Source organism: Monodon monoceros, unplaced genomic scaffold, assembly GCF_005190385.1.
Source record: "Monodon monoceros isolate NGI ecotype Baffin Bay Population unplaced genomic scaffold, NGI_Narwhal_1 Super_Scaffold_15, whole genome shotgun sequence".
NCBI classification, from domain to species: Eukaryota; Metazoa; Chordata; class Mammalia; order Artiodactyla; family Monodontidae; genus Monodon; species Monodon monoceros.
Window position 1 is genome coordinate 16,926,215 of NW_021703771.1, and position 23,254 is coordinate 16,949,468.

General features: G+C 37.3%; 1 protein-coding gene across 3 annotated transcripts in view; it reads right to left on the reverse strand.

Annotated features, from left to right (window-relative positions):
- UBE3D (ubiquitin protein ligase E3D) overlaps window positions 1-23,254 on the reverse strand; it is a 155,585-nt gene that overhangs the window by 107,096 nt on the left and 25,235 nt on the right. For all 3 annotated transcript variants that reach the window (XM_029224004.1, XM_029224006.1, XM_029224005.1), the window contains 4 exons: window positions 18,652-18,721; window positions 10,378-10,447; window positions 8,814-8,922; window positions 5,375-5,538 (listed from right to left, as the gene is read on the reverse strand). In XM_029224004.1, coding sequence (XP_029079837.1) covers window positions 5,375-5,538; window positions 8,814-8,922; window positions 10,378-10,447; window positions 18,652-18,721 — 413 coding nt within the window. The remainder of the gene's footprint in view (window positions 1-5,374; window positions 5,539-8,813; window positions 8,923-10,377; window positions 10,448-18,651; window positions 18,722-23,254) is intronic.

Genomic DNA, 23,254 nt, shown 5'->3' on the forward strand with positions numbered 1-23,254 from the left:
TAAAGAAAAATTAAGCCGAATTTCAAATTTCCTTCTGAAATAAAGAGGAAAAAGAGATTAAAAAATACTACTTGACAAATAGAAACAACTAGTAATACTATTTTATGCATAGGAAATGTATACGTGTGCGGTTTATATGTGTTTTCATTTCATTAGAAAAAGCAGTAATGATGACTACCTTAAGGCAAAAACAATACTTCTGTTTAAGAACCAATATTTAGCCAATACAGACAAACCTACTTAGTTTATAAAATTTAATTGCTAAATTCTACTAAAGTTAGGGGTGAATATAACATATCATCAGCATTTCCCTCAATACCTTCTGCAAGAAAATGCTGCTGTTAACAGAATATAGAACAGTTCTTATCAGTTCAAATTTTCCAGATTCCTAAATCAGATATTGTATCTTTCGAAAAAGGTGGAAAGAACCACTACCAATATTAGGACTTACATAACTTATACAAAAGAGAATTCAGTTTAGCTTAAAAAAAAAAAAACCCACTTATTTGCACTTAATGAATGCATTCCCCTAAGATCTCTTCTCTTAAAAATATGAGAACAAAGGACTTGATATCTATGAAATCCTTTGTCATTGTTTAACAAAAATACATCTATTCTTCACGTTTGCCCCCCCATTTCAAAAAAGAGAGAAGTGTAGCAATAGTTACACTATATTTTACCACTTATCCTGTTTTATTCTAACCAAAGTTAACATGTGGGATTATAGATATTTTAACTCATGACACAGTAAAATTTCCCTTATTTGCTGGTCTAAATACCATTTCAAGAAAAGTGTGGGTTGTGACCCCCGGAGGGAAAAGGTAGACACAGCCTGATTTCAGGAGATAATCTAGAACAGGGTATCTCAACTTTGGCACTACTGGCATTTGGGGCTGGACGATTCTTTGTTGTAAGGGCGCCAGTGCACTGCAGGATGTTTAACAGTATCCCCAGCTCCACCTCCTACTAGATGCCGTGGTCCCTCAAGTTGTGACAACCAAAAATATCTCCAGACATTACCAAATGTCCCTTGAGGGGCAAAATTACCCCCAATTTAGAGACTATGAGGCCACAGGTGAATTACTGAATTAGCAGAATTAAACTGCAGAAGTGAACTTAAAAGAGTCCAAAGCTAGAAAGTTAATATTTAGGATCTAAACTTTGATATGCAAACTAAAGAATGTGAGTTGTAAGATAACTCTGGCTGGGGGTGGGTAGGGTGAGGGGGATTAAATAAAAGACAATAGACTTCAAAATGTTGAGACATGTGTCTATTGCTAGAAAGAACATTCTAAGAATATTACATGCCACGTTTTTGTATGTGCTCAAGGAAATAAAACCATAGTTACATTTGCTATTTTCCTCTTTTAGACTGCCATCTGGCAATCCACACTTCCACTAGGAAAAAAATTCTAGCCGATTGGACTAAAATAGTTAATATACCACCCCATGTGCCAAAAATATGCCAGGGAGTCTATGGTTTGCTCTGTCATGCCCCAAAAGAAAGAAATGAATGTCCTTAAAAGACAAAAGTAAATAACTCACACGATGCTTACTCAACCTGAGAAATTTCCTCCCCACCTTTGGAGGACCCAGAGGCAAACAGTAGGAGGAGGAAAAGCACAACAGAAGTAGGTTTATAGAACAGGCAAACTGAAGTAATAAATTCATTTACTGGATGTCAACTCATCCCCAAGACACATGGAGTTAAAAAAAAGTCCACTAATAAACACAGCAGAATACAATGGACTATATATTTATAGTCCATTACATCCCAGTGTCACAGGGATTTGTTAAAAATACATGAAATGATGGGACAGGTGCACTGCTTCCTTGTTAACACTCCTGAAGAAAGGCAGTGCAAAGATCCTTCACAATAATGAATACAAGGTTCACCACCATAACTAAAGCTACAATCACTTCCTTTTTCATGATACCCAAAAGTTGTCCAAAAACGGGCACATCCAGACTAGTAACTCCTTTTGGTTCTCATTCACCAGTCTGTAAAGGCAAGCTATGGTAACAAGAACAAACAGTCACCAATAGATGAACATTACTTATCAAATACAAGGACAAGCAGAAAACTATGTGTGATTCACTTCACAAATGTTTCATAGACGTAAACATAAATTGCACGTTTTGAGCACTTCTACGAGCACTCATCTAGATGGAGTGATGAGTAAGACCATCAAGGTCCTGGCTCACCTGGAGTTTACAGCCCGGTGCAGGAATTCCAGTAAAATCATCAAACATTTGGGAAAAGCAACACCATGAAAGGCAGTACCAAACACAATGCTTTTTTTTCTTTTTTTCCAAAAGAGAAGAGTTAATATCCAAGGAACAAGAGTTAATAGAAAAAACAGAAGACTTTTAAGTATAATTATGATTCTCACAGAGACTGAGGACAGATTATGACATTAGAGAAAATCTTGAATAAACACTTACATTTAGACACCTCTGAAAGAAATCTTAGAAATCAAGGATAAAGAGAAAATCCTAAAGGTTTTCAGAGAGACAAAATAGGTATAAGACATTTTCAGATATTCAAGGATTGACTACAGTCCAAGTTTAAAAGAGTTGTTGGACTTTATCAAATCAAACAATTGGAACAAAGAATCATGAGTTTAAAAAATTGTAAAAATATACATACAATGTAATACTATTTGTAAATATTTTTAAAACCATCAAGCAATCCTGTATGTTTTTATGGAAACAGACTTACACAATAAAAACATTTATGGTCATAATGCACGAGTATAAGTAAGAAGTAAGCAAAAGGGGTAGAGCTTTGGCTTGATACTTCTTTAAGAAGAAACAACCACCATCATCAGAATCAGAAAGGGAGAGAGTGCATTCGGGAGGGAGCAAGAGAGTGAATGTGAAACTCTGTTAAGAGTCGTTTCTTGTTTTGGTGAAGACAATGGATACTAGATAAATCTAGATATTGACAGCTTTGAAAAACAAGTATAAGGATACATATTAAAAATTTAAGGGCTTCCCTGGTGGCACAGTGGTTGAGAGTCTGCCTGCCGATGCAGGGGACATGGGTTCATGCCCCGGTCCAGGAGGATCCCACATGCCGCGGAGCAGCTGGGCCCGTGAGCCATGGCCGCTGAGCCTGCGCGTCCGGAGCCTGTGCTCCGCAACGGGAGAGGCCACGGCAGTGAGAGGCCCACGTACCGCAAAAAAAAAAAAAAATTTAAGGTTAACCATTAAAAACCATTTTGAAATATATTTTTTTTTTACATTCAAATCATTACAAGAAAGAAATGACACAGAGAAGCCAACCAATGTAAAAGTTAGCAGACTAAGTTCAACTACATCAGTAATCACAGTAAATGTAAATTAATTAAGTTTACTATTAAAATAAACAGACTGTCACATTGGAGTTTTAAAATATCCAGCTACATGTTGTTTACAAGGTTAATGTTAATAAGATACATACCTAAGATAAAATAACACACAACTGAAAAAACACAATTGGAAAAAGATCAATAATTTTTTAAAAAGGAAAGTAAATATAGCAATAATAACATCAAGTTAGAATTAAAGAAAAATAACATAAAATTAAAGGAGAGAAAAATCTTACTGATGAAATACACAATTAGTCAAGTCGTTATGGCACAAACCTTTCATGTACCTAACTACATAGCTTCAAAATATATACTGCAAAAACAGGCATCAAAACCAGAAGAAAATGACTTTTCCATTATCACAGCATGAGATCTAACATACCCTTCTCAAAATATCCACGTTTCAAATAAATTAAAAAGAGGAATAAAAAGTTTTAATAAATCTGACTATATAAATCTAAATACATAAAGGTACACACCACGCACACACACCCCTCAACAAAGTCCCCAGAACATCAAATACATAAGCCATATTCTCTGATCATGCTTCAATAAAACACAAGGAGAGTCAACTGAATCTGTTTCATTTAGACTGGCATCAGATGGGCAAAAATCTACGTAGCAGCTTGGGTGAGGGTGTAGGGAAATGGGCATTTATAGAAACTTTATGTGGGAGTATAAATTTGCAATGCCTTTTTGCAAAATAATTTGATATTACCTATTAAATTTTAAATGTTACACCCTTTGACTTAGTGATTCTACTTTTAGAAATATCTCATTAAAAAGTACACATAATTGCAAAACAAATATACAACATACAGTGGAATACTAATTATAGCCGCAAAAAAGTAATAACCCAAATATCCAGCAACAGAAAAATGGTTAAATTACTTACAGTACATCCATTTCATAAAATGTCAAGCACTGACATGGAAAGAACCTCCAAGACACAGTGTGTTGTTGTTTTGTTTTCTGTTTTTTTAAGTGTAAAAAAATACACATGCATCCTGCAAATTATGTTAAGATGCAAAATGGAAAAAAGTGGAAAAATTCACAACATACTTTTTTCTTCTGGAGAGAGACATGATGGAGAACTTTCACAGTTTACTTTATGTAAGTCTCTACTGTTTGAATATTTTATAACTCGAACTGCTTGCATAATTCAAAGAAAAGAAAAGACAAGCAATAATTTTTTAAAATTTCTTATTTACTTCCCAGAAGAAGACTGGGATCTTTCTGTTCTTAGTACAAATTTGATCAAACCCATCAGAGAGTACAGGACAAGTATAAACTTCCAATCTGTTTAAATAAGAACATTTTCTGTTCCCTCTGCCAAGAATGCTCTTCCTCAGATATGGCTCACTCCCTCACTGCCTTCAAGTTTTCCACTTAAATATCATTTTATCTGAGGAACCTTCTTTGACTTTTCAGTACAAAATGCCAACCTCCTACACCCTACTAACTTGCTTTACATTTCACACCTGTGTCTCAGTGTCCTTGTCTTTAAAATGGGGTGATAAGTGTACCTACCCCACAGGGTTGTTGTTGGGCTTAAAGGAGCGAGAAGCCCTCAGATGAGCTCCTGACTTACAGGAAGAGCCATATCAGTTTTTGATGTTTTGTCTGTTTTGTTTATGGCCTGCTTTCTTTCTCCCTATGAGGATGACAACCCCAGGAGGCAGGGGCTGCGTTTTGTTCACAACTGTATCCCAATGCCTGGAAAGTGTTTATCAGTAAATAGTCATAGCTGTTGAAGCCTGATTTAGTCCTGCAGCCATATGTACAGACAGCTGAGATTACAAAAAAAAAAAAAGACCAATTATTTTCAGTAAAAGCAAGCTTTCTGCACATTAGCATGAACGACCTGTAATGATTCAACCCATTTTTAAAGCACAATGGGTAGCAGTATGATTGCCAGAGCATCAAGTAGGGAAGTGGTACAGTCCCATTTAATTCTTAACACCAATGTGGCAACAGAAAGGAAAACCAATGTGGAGGGAGAGAACAAAAGGATGACTTACTCTGCATTCCTGCTTTTGATGCATGGCTGGTAGAGGACCTTAACAGCATTCCAGGCAGAACTGGAATCGGCCTTCAATAAGTCTTCCAACAGAGGGAATTTTTTGATACTTGTGGAACTTTCCAAAGCTTCAATCACCAAAGTGTCTGAGTTTAAAAGCCATAGCTAAAGACATGGAGAGAAAAGTCCAAGTACAAGAATATCACAACCCTATTCAGACCTCATACCACCACTCAAAAAAACAAAAACAAAACCATTAAAAAAAGACAAAACTATAAAACACCAGAAAAAATATCACATATATAACTTTTAAGTAGGGTAAGACTTTCAAAGTATAACCTTTGGTAGAGCCACTGACAACACAAAGTTTTTAAAGAAAAGACAACTGATTAGGAGAAAATATTTAATACATACAAAGTTATGATCCATAATATATAGAGCTCCTAGCAATCAATAAGAGAAAAAAAAACAGCCCAAGAGAAATACAGGCGAAGAATATGAACAGAACTGAACAGAATATAAACAGAAAAAATAAGTGATAAATATATTAAAATGTTAACATAACTAGTAATAAGGAAATGCAAAATTCTTTGCCACCACTTTTCACTTATCAGATTGGCAAATACAGAAAGATTGATAACAGTCAGCTCAGAAGAGGGGTTTGGAGCAGGTATTCCCACACGTTGCTCATGGAAGACTATTTTGGGATTTGGACACAGCTGATTCACTGAGGAAATACTCTCAGGAGAAAGGGAGAGAGGGCAAGAAGATAAGGCAGGGTAGCCAACAATGTGGACTCAGCCTGATCTCACAGGGAGCTCTGAAGCCTGAATTCCACCTACAGAGTCTGTCCCATCTTGAGACAGGAGATGGCAGGTTTTGTAGCCCAGGGTCGGGTCATCGGCAGTGGGCTGAGTAGGGCAGGGGTGGGGGACGGCGGAGGACAGGAAACTCCCAGGCCAGGCAGCATCTGTCAGGATGGGACAAGTCTCTGGAGAAGAGGGCGACCGTGAGCCGTGAGCAGGCAACATTCTCAGCAATGGGAAAGGGGGGGACCAGCCAAGGAGAGGGGACCTGGGCGGGGGCACCAAGAATGTCTATAAGGGGGCTTCCCTGGTGGCGCAGGGGTTGAGAGTCCGCCTGCCGATGCAGGGGACGCGGGTTCGTGCCCCGGTCCAGGAAGATCCCACATGCCGTGGAGCGGCTAGGCCTGTGAGCCATGGCCGCTGGGCCTGCGCGTCCGGAGCCTGTGCTCCGCAACGGGAGAGGCCACGACAGTGAGAGGCCCGCGTACCGCAAAAAAAAAAATGTCTATAAGGGATAAAGGATGTTCACAAGGGATAAATTAGTCCAACTTTTTAGAGGTGATATAAAATATCAGAGTTTAAAATACACAAATTCCAATACTGCATAAGATGAGAAAGATCTGTTTCTGAAGTACTAAAATACATGTGCAAAGAGGATTTTCCCTGCAGCACTGTCTTTACCAGCCATACAGTGGAATTCTACTCATTAGGAAGAGTCCAATCCATATTTACACTAACAAAGAAACAAGCCTCATGATACCTGGTTGTGTGAAGAATGCATGTTAAAGAACAATGCTAATCACATCATTATTGTTATTTTTACAAATACCTGTGGGCGTATGTACATAGAACTGTAAACAGGGAAAAGAATGAAGTACGCATGTCAGACTGTTAATGATTACCTCCGGATGGTATGACACAGCGGGGCAGAAGAGGGGACAGGACAGGGGAACTACCACTTCTTTTATGTTCTTCACGTTGTCAGAATGTGGTTCAAGACTGTATTACTTTTATAAAAAAAAATTTTTTTAATTTAAATATACATTAGTAGTAAGTTTAAAAAGTTCCTACTCCTGACTTTCAACTCGAAAACTTTGCAATAAAAGGAAATTAAGGGAATTCCCTGGTGGCCCAGTGGCTAGGACTCCGCACTTCCACGTGCAGAGGGCACGGGTTTGATCCCTGGCCAGGGAACTAAGACCTCGCAAGGTGCGCAGTACGGCCGAAAAAAAAGGTGAAAAAAAAAAAAAGACTGATTTCAGACTAGGACTATGAGGTATACTTAGTATCAATCTGAGTTAGAAAATATTTCAGCTTTGAATAGAAATTATCTGGAATTAGAGAAGCATGGGGTCCCTGTGATGGATGGACAGCCACAAAGCAACACCTAATAATCACTTCAATACCTCTCTCCTTTTAGCTACCATGCTCCCTTATTAGCTTGCGAGGTCCTCAAAGGCATTTTTGGTTCTATCTTGTGCACCCAGGACAGTGTCTTTCAAATAAGAAGTACTCAATATATGTTTACTGGTTGAATAAAGCAGGTGTGGAGGCAGAGAAGAGACGGGGGCCCTCGATCTTGGATTTTCACATTATGTCCCCAATTGTTTTCTGCAGAATGTTATTTTTGACAGGAGCAGTTTAATATTAAATGCTTGTGGTACGTGTAGGGGATGATTCTGCTAACTGCGGAGCCTTTTCTCCAAAACTTGCTACTACTTCTCAAGCATCCAAGTGCTGAAATCAGGATCTCAAAGAGATCTCTGCACTCCCATGTTCGCTGCAGCACTGTTTACAATAGCCAAGATGCAGAAACAACCTAACTGTCCACCAGTGATGAATGGATGAAGAAAATGTGGTACATACACCCTATGGAATATTATTTAGCCTCTAAAAAGAAAGAAATCTTGTAATATGCAACAGTACAGATGAACCTCAAGGACATTATGAAAAATAGGACAAGTCAGACACAGCAGGATAAGAATACATGATTCCACTTACATGAGGAATCTAAAATAGTCTAACTCATAGAAGCAGAAAGCAGAATGCTGGTTGCCAGGCGCTGGAGGGAGGGAAGAATGGGGAGTTGTTAATCAAAGGGTATAAAGTTTTAGTTGGGCAAGGTGAGTAAGTTCTAGAGGCCGGTTCTACAACACTGCGTCTGTAACTAACAATGCTGTATTGTGCATTGAAAAATCTGTAAAGAGGGTAGATCACGTTAGGTGTTCTTACCACACACACACAAAACAATAAAAACAAAAACAGGAGCAACAGAACGTATTTTAACCATAAGAGTATCAAATGGGGAAAAAAGTGAGAAAGACAGAATTGTGTTACGCTGACCAAGAAAGCCATTAAAAACTAAGAGTAGAAAAACTTCACCTTGTGGCATGAGCTTCTACCGAGGAATCAGGTTGTAGTTGTCTCTAAATCCCTAGTACGCACGCAGAGGCACTTAAATCACTTGTCCAATTAAGGGGACTTGATTTGTGAATTAAACTGAGATTAAAAACTCAATTTTTCATCATTTATTTTCTAGACCCGAGAATTAAGAAAAAAGAATGACAAAAACCAAAGAATTTCTGAGCCCCTGGATTACTAGGCTACAAAAAGCTGGGTGAAATCATTTCTTACCAAGATGTACGCTTTGCCGTCGTGTCCTTGAAGAGTGAATCTAAAAGTGCTTCTAGCAGAGGAGAGTTCCACCAGGCACTGGGCAATAACGCTCTGTACAAACTGAGACCTGTTTGAACACAAACCAGTTTTCACAATGTGCCTCTCGTAATAAGTCTAAATACCCACAGGGCACCTATAAGGCAGAGGTGGGTGCATGCTGGACTCTTCTATATGCTGCCCATCCCCTCACAACCTGTGCTAATTTTAATCGACTGTAATGTATTTGTGCTTGCACCAGTCTTTCTATAACCCATTCTTTGATCCTTAATACATTTTCCACCCCAAACCTAACTATTCCTCCCACTAAATAAAAAAATACTGTTAGACAAGTCAATAATCCATTTGTGCTGCGGCACATTCAACAGTGGATAACTAAGTTAAAAAAGAAGGTAAGAGGGCTTCCCTGGTGGTGCAGTGGTTGAGAGTCTGCCTGCTGATGCAGGGGACACGGGTTCATGCCCCGGTCCGGGAGGATCCCACATGCAGCGGAGCGGCTGGGCCCGTGAGCTATGGCCTCTGAGCCTGCGCGTCCGGAGCCTGTGCTCCGCAACGGGAGAGGCCACACAACAGTGAGAGGCCCACGTACCGCAAAAAAAAAAAAAAAAAAAAAAGAAGGTAAGAAATTTCCTCCCAAACATTAGACAGTATTATCTCCAATGTTTTCCATTTGTATCCCCTCAGGGTGTCAGATCTGAGGTACAGAATCAAAGTATTTATAGGAGGATAAAGTTCAAGGTTATATTCAGAGAGCCATAATTTTTAGACATCAATAAATTAGCTGAAATAAAGACATACTACAGTTAACTTTCATTTGCAAGACTAAAAAGATTCTAAGAAAAGAAACACTAATGGATTGAGTGGCTAAGTAACATTCTTTTTAAAAACACACAAGTCATTTAAAAACTAACCCATGTTTCAAGTAAGTTAAATTAATACCAGAAATAATTACTCAAAAACCTATTGATGATTATATCATAAAACCTTGGGTATCTAGCACATAAAAAGAAACACAGGGCTTCCCTGGTAGCACAGTGGTTGAGAGTCTGCCTGCCGATGCAGGGGACACAGGTTCGTGCCCTGGTCAGGGAAGATCCCACATGCCGCGGAGCGGCTGGGCCCGTGAGCCATGGCCGCTGAGCCTGTGTGTCCGGAGCCTGTGCTCCACAATGGGAGAGGCCACAACAGTGAGAGGTCTGCGTACCACAAAGAAAAAAAAAAAAAGAAACACAAAAAACTTTCAGAACTAGAAGATTTATAAGAGCACATTTGTCTATACCATTATGCAAGCAAACCATCAATAAATCCTCAAATCTTTCATATCTGTGGTTTGGTTCCACTACCTAAAAACCTTTCCAAAGACTTTTATTTTTCCTTTCCAAACAAAGAGGGGTATAAATAAAAATGAATTCCCAAATAATCACTTACAATAAATAATTATAATAAAATTATAATTAATAATTCCCAAATACCTATCTTTCCTTACATGTGAAATTACAGAACACACTTAATTAGCTATTTGTACCTTGGTATGATGGGAAAATTTCTTTCAGATGGCTGAATAATTATCTCTGTCATATAAAACTTAGTGGTTTCTAGAAACAAAAAAAAAGAATATTAAAAGATCTCCCCAATACATTAATATTTCTACTGTGGACATGCTGGTTTCAAATTAAGACATTCCAAACCAAATATTCGTTATACTGGTACAATTACTATTTAGTAAAACTTTTCCAAAAATGACTTAGTGTCAGAAGACAAAGCAATGATGGCTACAAGGAGACAGTCTGAGACTTCAGGTAACTCGGTGTTGTTTTAGAAGAGCACGTGGCCAGATGAGCCTGGTACAGCAAGACTCTGCTCACACGTATGCAAGGTCATAATAACTAGTCACATCACAGCCAAAGCCCACTCACCTAAAAATTAGTCATTTGGTTTCCTCATTTCTACAGAGTAGCCACAAAACTAGGAGTCACTGAAAAAGGCTTTTTAATCACAGTATTCTAAACCCCATGAACAGAAGCTGTGAACCTCACGTTGATATTTACCCAGAATCTCACTGAGTCGATTAATGTACAATTGTTACCAAATCTGGTTATCTGAGTCCTTCATTTACAGAAAAATTTAAACAGTAAACTAAATATTTAATAGAACTGAATATAAACATAACCATTTTGGATTTTTTTAAAAATCCATGAAAAATGTTCACTCACTAGTAATGAAATGGAAATTAAAATATTTTTCAGCATCAAATAAATAAAATATTTCTGAATGATAAAGTGCAGCAGCAATGAAGATATGGAGAACTGGATACACTTACATTCTGCTGTCAGGAGTGCAAATAATAAATTTCTGGAAAGCCATTTGGTGAAGGCCTTAAAAATGTTTATATATTTTGACACCATAATTAAATGCCTAAAAATTTATCTCAAAGAAATACTCACAGATATCTGTAACATTTATCTATTAAGAGGCTTATAATATTAATAGAAAAATACTGAAATTTCTAAAAATTGAGGATGGTTGGATTAAATAAACAACTATACATTTAGGCAAGATAATTATATACAGTCATTAAAAATGGTGTGCTAACAATTTTTTAATTGTTTTAATAAGATGGCAAGTTGTTCCTTGTAGATTTTCTACAAATGTTTACAACTGCTCAGTATAACACACAGAAAAAGGCAAAAAAACAAATTTAAAAGTTTAACAGATTATTATATATCTCGAGTTATGATGATGAATTTATACATTTCCCCTTGAAGTCCAATTTTTCACTTTACTATTTTGAAGTCATGTTATTAGATGCAGAATTGAAACTTTTAACATTATAAAGTGATCCCTTTTGTCCCAGCTGTTGTTAAACTATAATTTAATTCCATAATTTTAATCCCACAAGGTATTATTGATTTACACAGTTAACATTCATTTAGTGTCACCCACATATTTACCACTTTCTTTACCAATCCTTCTTGAACTTAGACTTTCTATCTGGGATCGTTTTCTTTTACTTAATATACAGGTAAAATTTCTTTTCATAAGAAACCAAACCATTAGAATTGAATTAACCTAGCTTTTGTTTGCCAGAGAATATATTTATCTTTGTCTTGATTCTTTCGTATCAGGACATTTTCTCCTGATATAAAATCCTAGGTTAGCAGTCTTTAACCTTTGTGCACACTATCATTCCACTGTCTTCAAACCTCCATTTCTGCTATTCCTTTGAAGGTGATGTCATTTTTCCTTGGTTACTTTTAAGATTTTCTTTTCTTTTTTTAATTTTTCTGCCATATCACTGATGTGTCTAGCTATAGACTTCTTTTTATTTCTCTTACTTGGGCCTCATCTAAGTAGAATTCATTGGACTTCAAACTACAAACTGTTGTTCATCATTTTTGCAAAATTCTCAGCAATTATCTCTTCAAATATTGCCTATGCTCTATTCTATTTCTCTTTTCCTTCTAGAAGTCTGATTAAACATACATTAGATCTCCTCTGTGTTTTATGTCTCCTACCCTCTCTTCTATATTTTTTACCTTCTTGTGTCTCTGTGCTGGATTACAGATTTTTCTTCTCATCTATCTTCTGTTCATTAAATCATTCTCCATGCTGTACCTAACCTGCTGTTAAACTGCCCACTGAGTTTTCAATTTCAATTATATTTTTCAGAAATTTTTTAGAATTTTTTAGAAATTCTTTTCCAAATATGCTTAGTGTTATAGTTTCCTTTTCCTTTTGATATCTTCAAACCTGTCTTTTGTATTGTTAAAAATAGTAAGCATGGTTGTTTTACAGTTTACATCTGATAATTCCAATAACATAAGTCTGTTTCTATTGTTTGCTATTTTTGTTAGTTCTTGTGGATGGATGTTGTTTACTTGTGTACTTATTTATGTTTGGTTGTATGGTAAACACTGTACTTGCCAAATTATTTGTGGGAATAACATGAGTTTTATAATGAAAGTATTTTCCTCCAGAGGTGATCTGCATTTGATTTTCCCAGGCTCATGGCATTATGTCTAGGCCAACGCAGACTAAGTTCTGAAATTCCTAATGTCCCAAAGAACTGATACCTGTCTGTAATTCCATAGGCTTGTTTCACTTCTGATTCACCTTTACTGTGTGAAGGTGAATGGTACGGCCATTCAGGCTCTCATATTTTTGTACAGTCACCTACTAGGTTCTTACTTTGTGTAGTCTTTGACTTCTGTCCTTACTTCTCAAAGCAATCAAAAGTTCTACTTTTAAAGAACTGGAAAATGGCAGGGAAAAGGTGTTTTTCAATTTTATGCTAACCTCTTTTGAGTTTGCTTTTGTGCTAATTAACCCACACATTTTCCATTTATCTTGCTCTTCATTCCTTCCTATGGATTACAATTACCATATCTTTCCTTAGCATTGTCAGCCTGAAGAACTTTCCTTAGCATTGTCTGCTAGTAATGCATTATTTCCATCTGTTTATAGAAAAATGTCTTTATTTTGCCTTCATTTTTGAAGCAGAGCTTTGCTGGATATAGATTAGATGAAAAGTGTTTTTGTTTATTTTCCCCCTAGCATTTTTTTAAATAAATTTATTTATTTTATTTATTTATTTTTGGCTGTGTGGGGTTTTCGTTGCTGCGCATGGGCTTTCTCTAGTTGCAGCAAGAGGGGGCTTCTCTTTGTTGCGGTGGGTGGGCCTCTCATTGTCGTGGCTTCTTTTGTTGTGAAGCACGGGCTCCAGGCATGTGAGCTTCAGTAGTTGTGGCACGCGGGCTCAGTAGTTGTGGCTCACGGGCTCTAGAGCGCAAGCTCAGTAGTTGTGGCACATGGGCTTCGTTGCTCCGTGGCATGTGGGATCTTCCCCGACCAGGGCTCGAACCCATGTCCCCTGCATTGGCAGACAGATTCTTAACCACTGCGCTACCAGGGAAGCCCCTCCCGCAGCATTTTGAATATCTCATTTTAGTGTATTTTGGCCGTCATTACTTCTATAAGAAGTTGGCCTTAATGCTTAATGAAATCCCTATATGTGATGCTTTGTTTTCTCTTGCTACTTTCAAGATTCTCTCTTTACCTCTGGCTTTTATCATTTTGACCACAACGTGCCTGGGTGAAATGCTCTTTGTGTTTATCCTACTTGAGATTCACTGCAGTTCTTGGACCCAAAAGTTAAAATGTTTCACCAAATTTGACAAGATTTCAGCCATTTTTTTCCTACATTTTTTCCCTGACCCTTTCTTTTTCTTCTCACCTTCTAAAGCTTCACTTACACATTTATTGAAACAGTTAATATTTTTCCACAAATCTGACATTCTCTCCATTTTGAGATTTTTTTTCTCTGTTCTTTGGATTGGTTAATTTCTATTCATCTATCTTCAAGTTCAACATTTTTTTTCTTCTGTCACCTCAAATATGAGGTTTTAGTAATCTAGTGAATTTTTCTTTTGTTACTGTACTTTTCAGCTCTGTAATTACCAACTGGTTCTTTCTCTGAAGTTTCCAATTTGTTGAGATTTGCTATTAGTTCACTCAAGAGGTTTCCTGTTTTAATTCTTTGTCATATTTATAATTAGCTACTTCAACATCTTTGTCTCCTAATTTAATATTTGTGCTTACTCAGCACCTATTTATTGAGTCGTGCTTTTTCCTTGAGTATGAGTCACTCCTTTTTCTTTCTCTGCATGGCTAATAATTTCTGTAAGAAAGTAGGACATTGTATGTAATACATTGTACCAATTCTGGATTTTGTTTTGTCCTTTTTTTTTAAAATTTATTTATTTTTGGCTGTGTTGGGTCTTCATTGCTGCGCACGGGCTTTCTCTAGCTGTGTCAAGTGGGGGCTACTGTTCGTTGCGGCGTACGGGCTTCTCATTGCAGTGGCTTCTCTTGTTGCAGAGCACAGGCTCTAGGGTGTGTGGGCTTCAATAGCTGTGGCACGCAGGCTCAGTAGCTGTGGCTCGTGGGCTCTAGAGCGCAGGCTCAGTAGTTACGGTGCACGGGCTTAGGTGCTCCATGGCATGTGGGATCGTCCTGGACTAGGGCTCGAACCTGTGTCTGATCCTGTGTCCCCTTCACTGGCAGGCAGATTCTTAACAACTGGGCCACCAGGGAAGTCCCTTGCTTTGTCCTTTTAAGGGTAATTGGTTTATAGGTCAATTACCAAGCTTGGACTTAAACCAGGAAATATGTCTTCCCACAGTGTGTAGTCACTAATGTCTCTGCTCAGTTCTGTTTTGTTTAGCCTGACTCCCTAGAGAGTATTCACTATCTCTGCACAGTTTGGTCGACCGCAGATTTGGGGAGAGGTTCTGCTCAAATGCCTCAAGCCATTAAGGCTTCCATCTTCTGCTGCCCAAGTTGTGTGTGAATTGAGGAATGCAATCAAAGCCACAGCAAATTTTCTGGTCTCCCCAAGCTTTCAATTCTTATTGGACTCCCTGGCATCTACTGTATGCACGTATAGTTTTGCAGTCAGCCAGAGCCGGGTTAAGTTATCAGCTCAGCCCCTCCACGGCCCTCTTGCTTCCAAAATATCCCTCTTAAATTTCTACTTTCTCCTTTGCCTACCCTGAACCAAACCTACCACCTATAGATAATAAAGCTGTGTTTTCTTCTCCTGCCCAAGTTTGGGGGGGCGTGTGAAGTATGTCAATGATCCCAAGCAAAAAAAGCTCACAAATTTGCCATTCTAACCCAAGGCAGTAGCAGTTTTTGATAACTACACCTCTCAAATCATTGCTTCATTTTGGTTATTTTCTAGTAGCTGTTCTTCTGAACTTGTACAGTTCAGTACTTGTTTCCTACAGCGTAGAACTATCTATTTTCTTTATGCCACCATTATTGGAATGAGAGTCCTACTAATTTACTTTTAGAGTAGATGTGGATATAGCTCCCTTACATCACCCCACACACATATTCACATACAATGACCCCCTAATATACTTATATATTACATCATAAAGATTTTTGGTTAAATTGATAATCAGTGTTCACATTATTGTGACCATAATGATACCATGGAAGTGCTTCCTTTTTTGTTCAATCTTCTGTTTTCCTGCAGCACGTAACTGCTTTCTTTTTTCGTGTGTTTAGTTTTTCCAAACACCTTTAGTTAATTCTTCCCATATGATGAAATGGCTTGTCTCAAGATTATTTGTTACATGTAGTCAAACAACTCAACAAATTTACCAGTTTCGGTGTATAACTGAAAAAGTCTTTATTACAGTTTCTCTCCCCTTGCTTCAATCCAGGCTGTAATGCCTGCTGTACATCCCTCACCCTGGGACTTCCTTACCTCATTCTCCTGTGTTGGACAATCTGTTTCCCCAAATCCCACACTTTCTCTTTTGAGGTTAAATTCCTAGTTTTGGTGATGCATACCCTATGGTAGATTCCTAAGGAAAATGTAACTTTGAGGTCCATGTTTTGAGACCCTGTATTTCCAAATATGTATTTATAATCTTCATACCTGACTGACAGTTTGACTGTCTATTGAATTATTCTGGGTTGAACATCTTTTTCCTTCTAAATTATGAGGGCATTCTTCATTGTCTTCTAGCTATTAAGAAGTTCAGCACCATTGTGATTCCTAATCCTTTGTACATTACCTGCTTTTTTCTCTCTAGAAACTTCACCCTTGGCGTTTGGAAATCACTCAATTACGTGGCTTTAAGTAGCTTCCCTGTCACCCCTCCATTAATTATATGAGACACTTAGTGGGCTCTTTCAGTTGAGAAACTTAAGCCCTAGCTCTGGGAAATACCTTTTTAATGTGTTTTTGGTATTTCTGTTCTTTGATAATTTCCCCCACCCTGTTGTCTCTATTCTCTCTTTCTAGAATTTCTCCCAGCTAGATGTCGGATGCCCTAAAAGGCTCAATTCATTCACTCATTCAACAAATATTTACTGGGTACCCACTATGTGCCAGATATTGATATAAGTGCTGTGGTTATCATGAGAAATGAGATAGACAATATTCCTATCCTCAGGAAACTTACATGATCTTTTTTTTTGAAATTTCCTTTCCAATTTTCAACCTCTGTCTTTTGGTCCTGATTTCTGAAATAGTTCCTTAATTTCATTTTCCAGTCCTTTGGTTAGTTTTTTCAAGCTGTTACATCTTTAATTCGACATTCTCTGAATTATAGAGATAATATTATTTCATTTCTCCAAGGACATTTATTATGGTTTTTTAAAAGATTTTCTTCTGTTTTATACATAATTTGTTTCTTCTCAATGCGTCTACTCTGTTTACTTGATTATGTATTTGCTTTGGACTCTTTTTAATGTTTACTGATTCTCAGCAATCTATTCAGATTTAAGTGTAAGGTAGTAAAATGCTGAGAGGGAGCTCTTGTGTGTAGATATAAGGCTTGTTGAGAGTAGGATAGCTGAATATAAGCTCATTTTTTTGTTGTTACATGACCCCTGAGAATCAGTGTCTGCAGATCTTTTCTCTGGTTAGTACACTTCCATTCCCTTATTCCAAGAAAGGCTGCTCCAATCTCCTACCTTGAGAGCATAAGCAAGTTGCAAGCGGAGAAAGAGTCTTAGGAATCTTATGGCTCCACATACAAACTTTGCATTAATCATCCTGCTTTTAGTCCCTTGTCCCTCTTGCCTGCTACCTCTAAACTCTGGCCAGTTCTGGGGATCTACAGTGAGAACTGGTTCACTCCTTATCTAAATGGTCTTCTGCAGACACCAAGGTTGCAGCTTCCTCCACACTGTCAAGTGTGTTCCTACCCGTCTCAGCTCTACAGCTTCCAAAAGAAGTTTGCTTACACCTCTAGTTCACATCACTGTTGCCTCCTCCCCATTTCTCTTTGTCTCTGTGGATGTCCTTTTTTTTTATTCCTTAACTGACATTTTAACTGGGCTTCAGGGAGGAGAGAAAAGCATGAAAAAAATCAATTCACCCTTATTTAAACTGGAAGCCTTAAGATTTTCTAAGTCATTGCTTAAGGGACTTGTTTTCATTCTCCAAAAATGACATTGAGGGTGGCATCCTTTACTACTACTCATTCTTCCTTTTCTGTTCTCTCAGATCAAGTTATGAGACTCTGATGATCTTAAAAAACAAACAAAAAAAATGCCACCATCTGCCTTCCCTTGAGTACAATAGTTTCACTTAACTCACATCTTCTAATTAATTCTATTAAAAACAATTATTCTTCACCCACAAAGCTAACACAGCATGCTGTAGCTCTCTAGACATTTTTAAACCATATCTTTAAAGAGTGATGCATTTTAATTATCAGGATTTCATTATTATATTGGAAAGTCGTATAACATAGGCTTTATGTAAAATATAATTAACACTATAGGAAAAAAGAACAAGGAAGGAGTATAAAACTCAGAATGTTTCAACAGGTTCTCTGCACCCCCAACCTCCAAGCCTCAAAACACAGCCCTGAGGCACACAACAGCCAGCATCTCCTCCATCATCTCTGGCAACCAATTCTTCTGACTGAGGAGCTGTATTAAGAAAAAAGCTCCAATCTTCTTTAAGATAGACCCAAGTACCAGCTTTATACTATTGCTTTATATCTACAAAGAAGATATGAAATACTGAAAATTACCCAACTTCTTAATGCTTAAAACTCAGTACTATGTACTTACAAAGGTCAAAATACACAAACTTCTTGGCATACTGGATGATATATTAGTTGATTTCTATTTTTAAAAGCATCAATTCTACAACATGTATTAGTCATCTATCTTTCCTATATATTTCCTATAAAAATCTTCTTCTACTGTTTTGTTTTTTTTTAACAAGAAGGCAATCATTTTGGCTTTTTTATTATGAAATTCTTACCTGATGACACAGTCTCTCCCAACATTACCTTGCAACGCTTACAAATTACTTTGGTATTTGCCTTTGGTTTCTGTAGAACAGAAAAATGTCATTTAAATGTCATTCAGCTTTTCTTAAAAGGAATATATAATTTTAACATGGTCTCTAGAGTATACATTGAACTTTACATTTTATTTTGCCATCTACTAAATACTGGGAATACATTTAGCTTGTATGCATAATTCACATGCACAGAGATCACTTTTTCCAAGTCTAAACACAAAATGAACAGAATGATTTTTCCAAACTAGTCAGCTCCTGATAATCTACACGTTGCCAAGTAATTTGAACAAGAAGCATCTTACATTTCTAAAAAGCACCTCCAAACATCATTTAGAATAGGCAGATGGTGGGCAACAAAGGTAGAGAGGGTAGGTGACTTGCCCCAACTCATGTGTCTAGAAAACAGAATTAGAACTTGAACCTATATTATTATTTTTTTTTTCTTTTTTTGCGGTTCGCGGGCCTCTCACTGCTGCGGCCCCTCCCGTTGCGGAGCACAGGCTCCGGACGCGCAGGCTCAGCGGCCATGGCTCACGGGCCCAGCCGCTCGGAGGCATGTGGGATCTTCCCGGACCGGGGCACGAACCCATGTCCCCCGCATCAGCAGGCGGACTGTCAACCACTGCGCCACCAGGGAAGCCCGAACCTATATTATTTTGACTCCTAGTCCAGTGCAACTTATGTAAAAGTAATCTATAATTCATAATCACCACTGGAAGTTAAAAATACCTAACCCATTCATATATTTCTATTTTTCCATTTAAGATATGCATTGTACCTGGAAAGACAGCATTCTGGAACAAATTCCTGAAACACTGTTAAACTTTGAAAATCCAACTTTATCATTGGGGATACAGATTAAAACAGCTAGCAGTCACCTAATTATTAAGAAAACAAAAGACTAATCTTTTAGACATACAGAACAGAGGTTGGCAGGGGTGGGCAAAAATGAGTGAAGGTGGTCGAAGGGTACAAACTAATTATAAAATAAGTCATGGGGATGTAATGTACAGTATGGCAACTATAGTTAACCATACTGTATTGCATACTTGAGAGTTGCCTTAGTAAATCTTACAAGTTCTCATCACAAGAAAAAAAAGTTCTGTAACTAAGTACAGTGATGGATGTTAACTAAACTTATTGTCATGATCATTTTGAAGTACATACAAATACTGAATCGCTATGTTATATACCTAAAAGTAGTAAAATGTCAATTACACCTTAATAAAAAAATCTTACTGACTTATAGTTTGTTATAAGAGATGATATTATAATTAATATCATGGTGGTTAAGAGCCTGGAGTCTGGGGCCAGACTTCCTAAGTTCAAATCCCAGCTCTGTTACTTACTAGACGTGTGACCATGGGCAAGTTAATTAACCTGCTTTGGTTTCTTCATCTGTAAGATGAAATCGACAGTAGTGTTAACTCATAGAGCTGTTTATTAGGATCTAAAACAGAGTGCTGTAAAACACTGTCCCTGGCACATGGGTAACCGCTAGGCAGATGTTATGTAAATAAAATACACTTTTGGCACACGTCATTCAAAAAATGGGCAGAAAACCCATACCTTCCCACAAAGGTATAGATTTTTTTGTCTGGATGTGCTGCTAGTAACTAATAGAGCTGATATTTAAATCCAGGTCCCTTTGATGCTAGAGCTTATGCTTCCTAAGCACTATGCCAAGTGTTTTCCAAACTAATTCATAGAATCAATTCAGTGGGTGGCACCCTGAATTTTTAAAGAAATACGAAATAGAATGGAACAGAAAACATCACCGTGCTTCAAACATAATGTAAGTAGTTCTTTAAGAAACATCTACTTGAGGTGCATCTGTGTCTCTGTGTGTGCATTATCAGATCTTAATGTAAAAAAATTACTATACAGTTCTTACTGTAGTTAGAGGTCAAAAAAAACAGTCAAAAGCCACAGACATAGAAACCAAGGCAGGTGCCAATTTGTTTAGGTCCAGGCAAGGTTACAGGAAGATGACAGCTTAGAAACCAAGCATGCTCAACTGTAAAGTTTCACATTTTGGCAGGTTCATGCTTTCTTACAATAAAAGCTATCTGTATGGCTCCAAATTGGTACTAAAGACACTTTTTAAAGGATCCTATTTCATACAAGTTAAATCAGACCATCCTCATTAAATCTTACCAAATACTAAGGGCTTTACTAAAAACTAATACAGGTTATTGGAGTAGTAATGCTTAAGAAGAAGGGATTTTTCTATTCGAAGCAAAAAATTTTTTGTCAGGTGCTGTTATGTATTTCATTTATCATTGCTCTTATAGCACATTTTGCTTTGTCTTTCAATGAAGCAGAAAAAGTGGGTTTTGTTGGTTGGTTTTGAAAATAAAATTCTACCTTTTCAACACATAGGTAACTGGGATTTTAAAATCTGATCAATAAAAAAATAAATTACCTCAAACAACCAAATGTGTGAATTTTGATTCAAACAAATTTTAATGACATCAGAAGATACTTCTAATAAAATTTGTAAAATGTGTATATGGCCTGGTATTGTACCATCGAGTGTTCATTTTGCCTGGTGTGAAAATGACACTGTGTTCATGTGAAAAAGAACAATCCATATGGGTGAAATGATATAATGTCTGGGATTAGCTTTAAAGCACTTCAACGAAAAACTAAAAATAAAATGGGCAGATGAAGCATACTTTATGAATCAAGATGACTATTATACGGAAGTTCATAATTCGATTTTTTACGTTTGGGAATGTTCACAAAGTTCAACACATTATTCTAAGAAAAAAAAAAAGAGAGACCCTCATGGATTTAACAAGACAAACAAATAATGAAAAAAAAGGTAAAACTGTTAGTCATACTCGCCAGCTAAAATACCAATGTTCAATTTCATTTGTTCTTTAAAATATAGGTTGAAGTCATCAGTGTGGCTATACTTTCGTCTAGAATAATAATATGAATCTTATAAAAGACTGAGGTGCCACCTTTATCAACCTGTTGTAAGACGCAAAATTTTTATTATGGTGAAATGAAAAATATTGTGAAATAACAAATATTCAATAGATGTCTTTTGAAAAGCAAAGATATATATTGTCACGTTCACAGAGGCACAAATAACACACTGTACACATACGGGGTTATTCAGGGAAAGGAATAAGTGTTGGACTTTGTTTATGCTGTTTTTCTGTCATTTATGAATATTTTAGTTCAAGAGATATGCTTTGGAGTAATTAATTGTCAAATACTCCTTAAGCAGAATTAAATATACATTTCTCATGGTGAGGTGAGTTATCTCTTAAAATCCTTTTCCACAATTAAAATAGATTTTTATAATCTCTCACAAGCAGAGGCAGAAATTACTCCTACCAAACACTCAGAATACACACAGAATGCACCATTAATGTCTGATAAGCTAAACAGTCTTGACCTTTTAAATTAACATATTACAATGCTTTTAATTCTGTTAAAGAGAAACTCTGCTTTGCAGTGCATTTTTCTTGACCTATGCTTAAAGGAAATAATAAAGCAAATTGCGCAAAGCAGCAGCCTAGCAGTGCAGGAACTCTACAGAGCAAACATGAAAGACAGACATTGTTGTGGACTAATTAAATCAATATATCTGCGACACGGCACCGCTGCTCAGAGAGGTGAATCAGCCTCCTGTCCTCGTTTTTATTTTCCTTTGTGTTGCTTCCATTTCTAAGGACCCTTGATATTGTCTCGCCAAAAAAATGTTTCCCAAGAGATACCATTAGGATGCTGTGTCACCATGTGACATTTCAAAACCCTGCTAGATGGCTAGACTGTGTGATATGAGAAACAGGTTTTCAATAGCACAGAGAAGCCTTGTTCCCACAAGACCCTTGAGAGTACTGTTTAAGGAGTCCCTCCAAATTTACATTACTATTTTGGTCACAGGTATATTCTTTCAACTGCAGTAATATGCAATTAAAGTGAAACTTTCATCTAGGCTACCTTGAAAACAATCTTGTTAACAGCAGCTTGTCATGATGGTAATTTCCCACAGTCTCCTTGATACTTAAAAAACTGTAATGTCTCAATATGAAGGGTCTTCCTTTAACACGTGGGATGGCCATCCACAATTAAGAGGAATTCTTATAAATGGCATCATATAATTGATAAAGACATAAATGTGAGGAATCTACTTCCATACAGAATGCAGAGTTCATCTGAAAGAAGGAAACTCATGGTTTTTCTTATTTAATCTTTCCCACTCGTCTTCTCGTATCTTCCAAACATTTAAAAAATTTATAGCTTAATCATAAAAATGAAAGTCAAAATACATAAAACATAAAGTACTAGTATAGAAATTTAGATTAAAATATAATTTTAGGGCTGCCCTGGTGGCACAGTGGTTGAGAGTCCACCTGCCGATGCAGGGGACGCGGGTTCGTGCCCCGGTCCGGGAAGATCCCACATGCCGCGGAGCGGCTGGGCCCGTGAGCCATGGCCGCTGAGCCTGCGCTTCTGGAGCCTGTGCTCCACAGCGGGAGAGGCCACAACAATGAGAGGCCCGCATACCGCAAAAAAAAAAAAAAAAAAAAAAAAAAATATA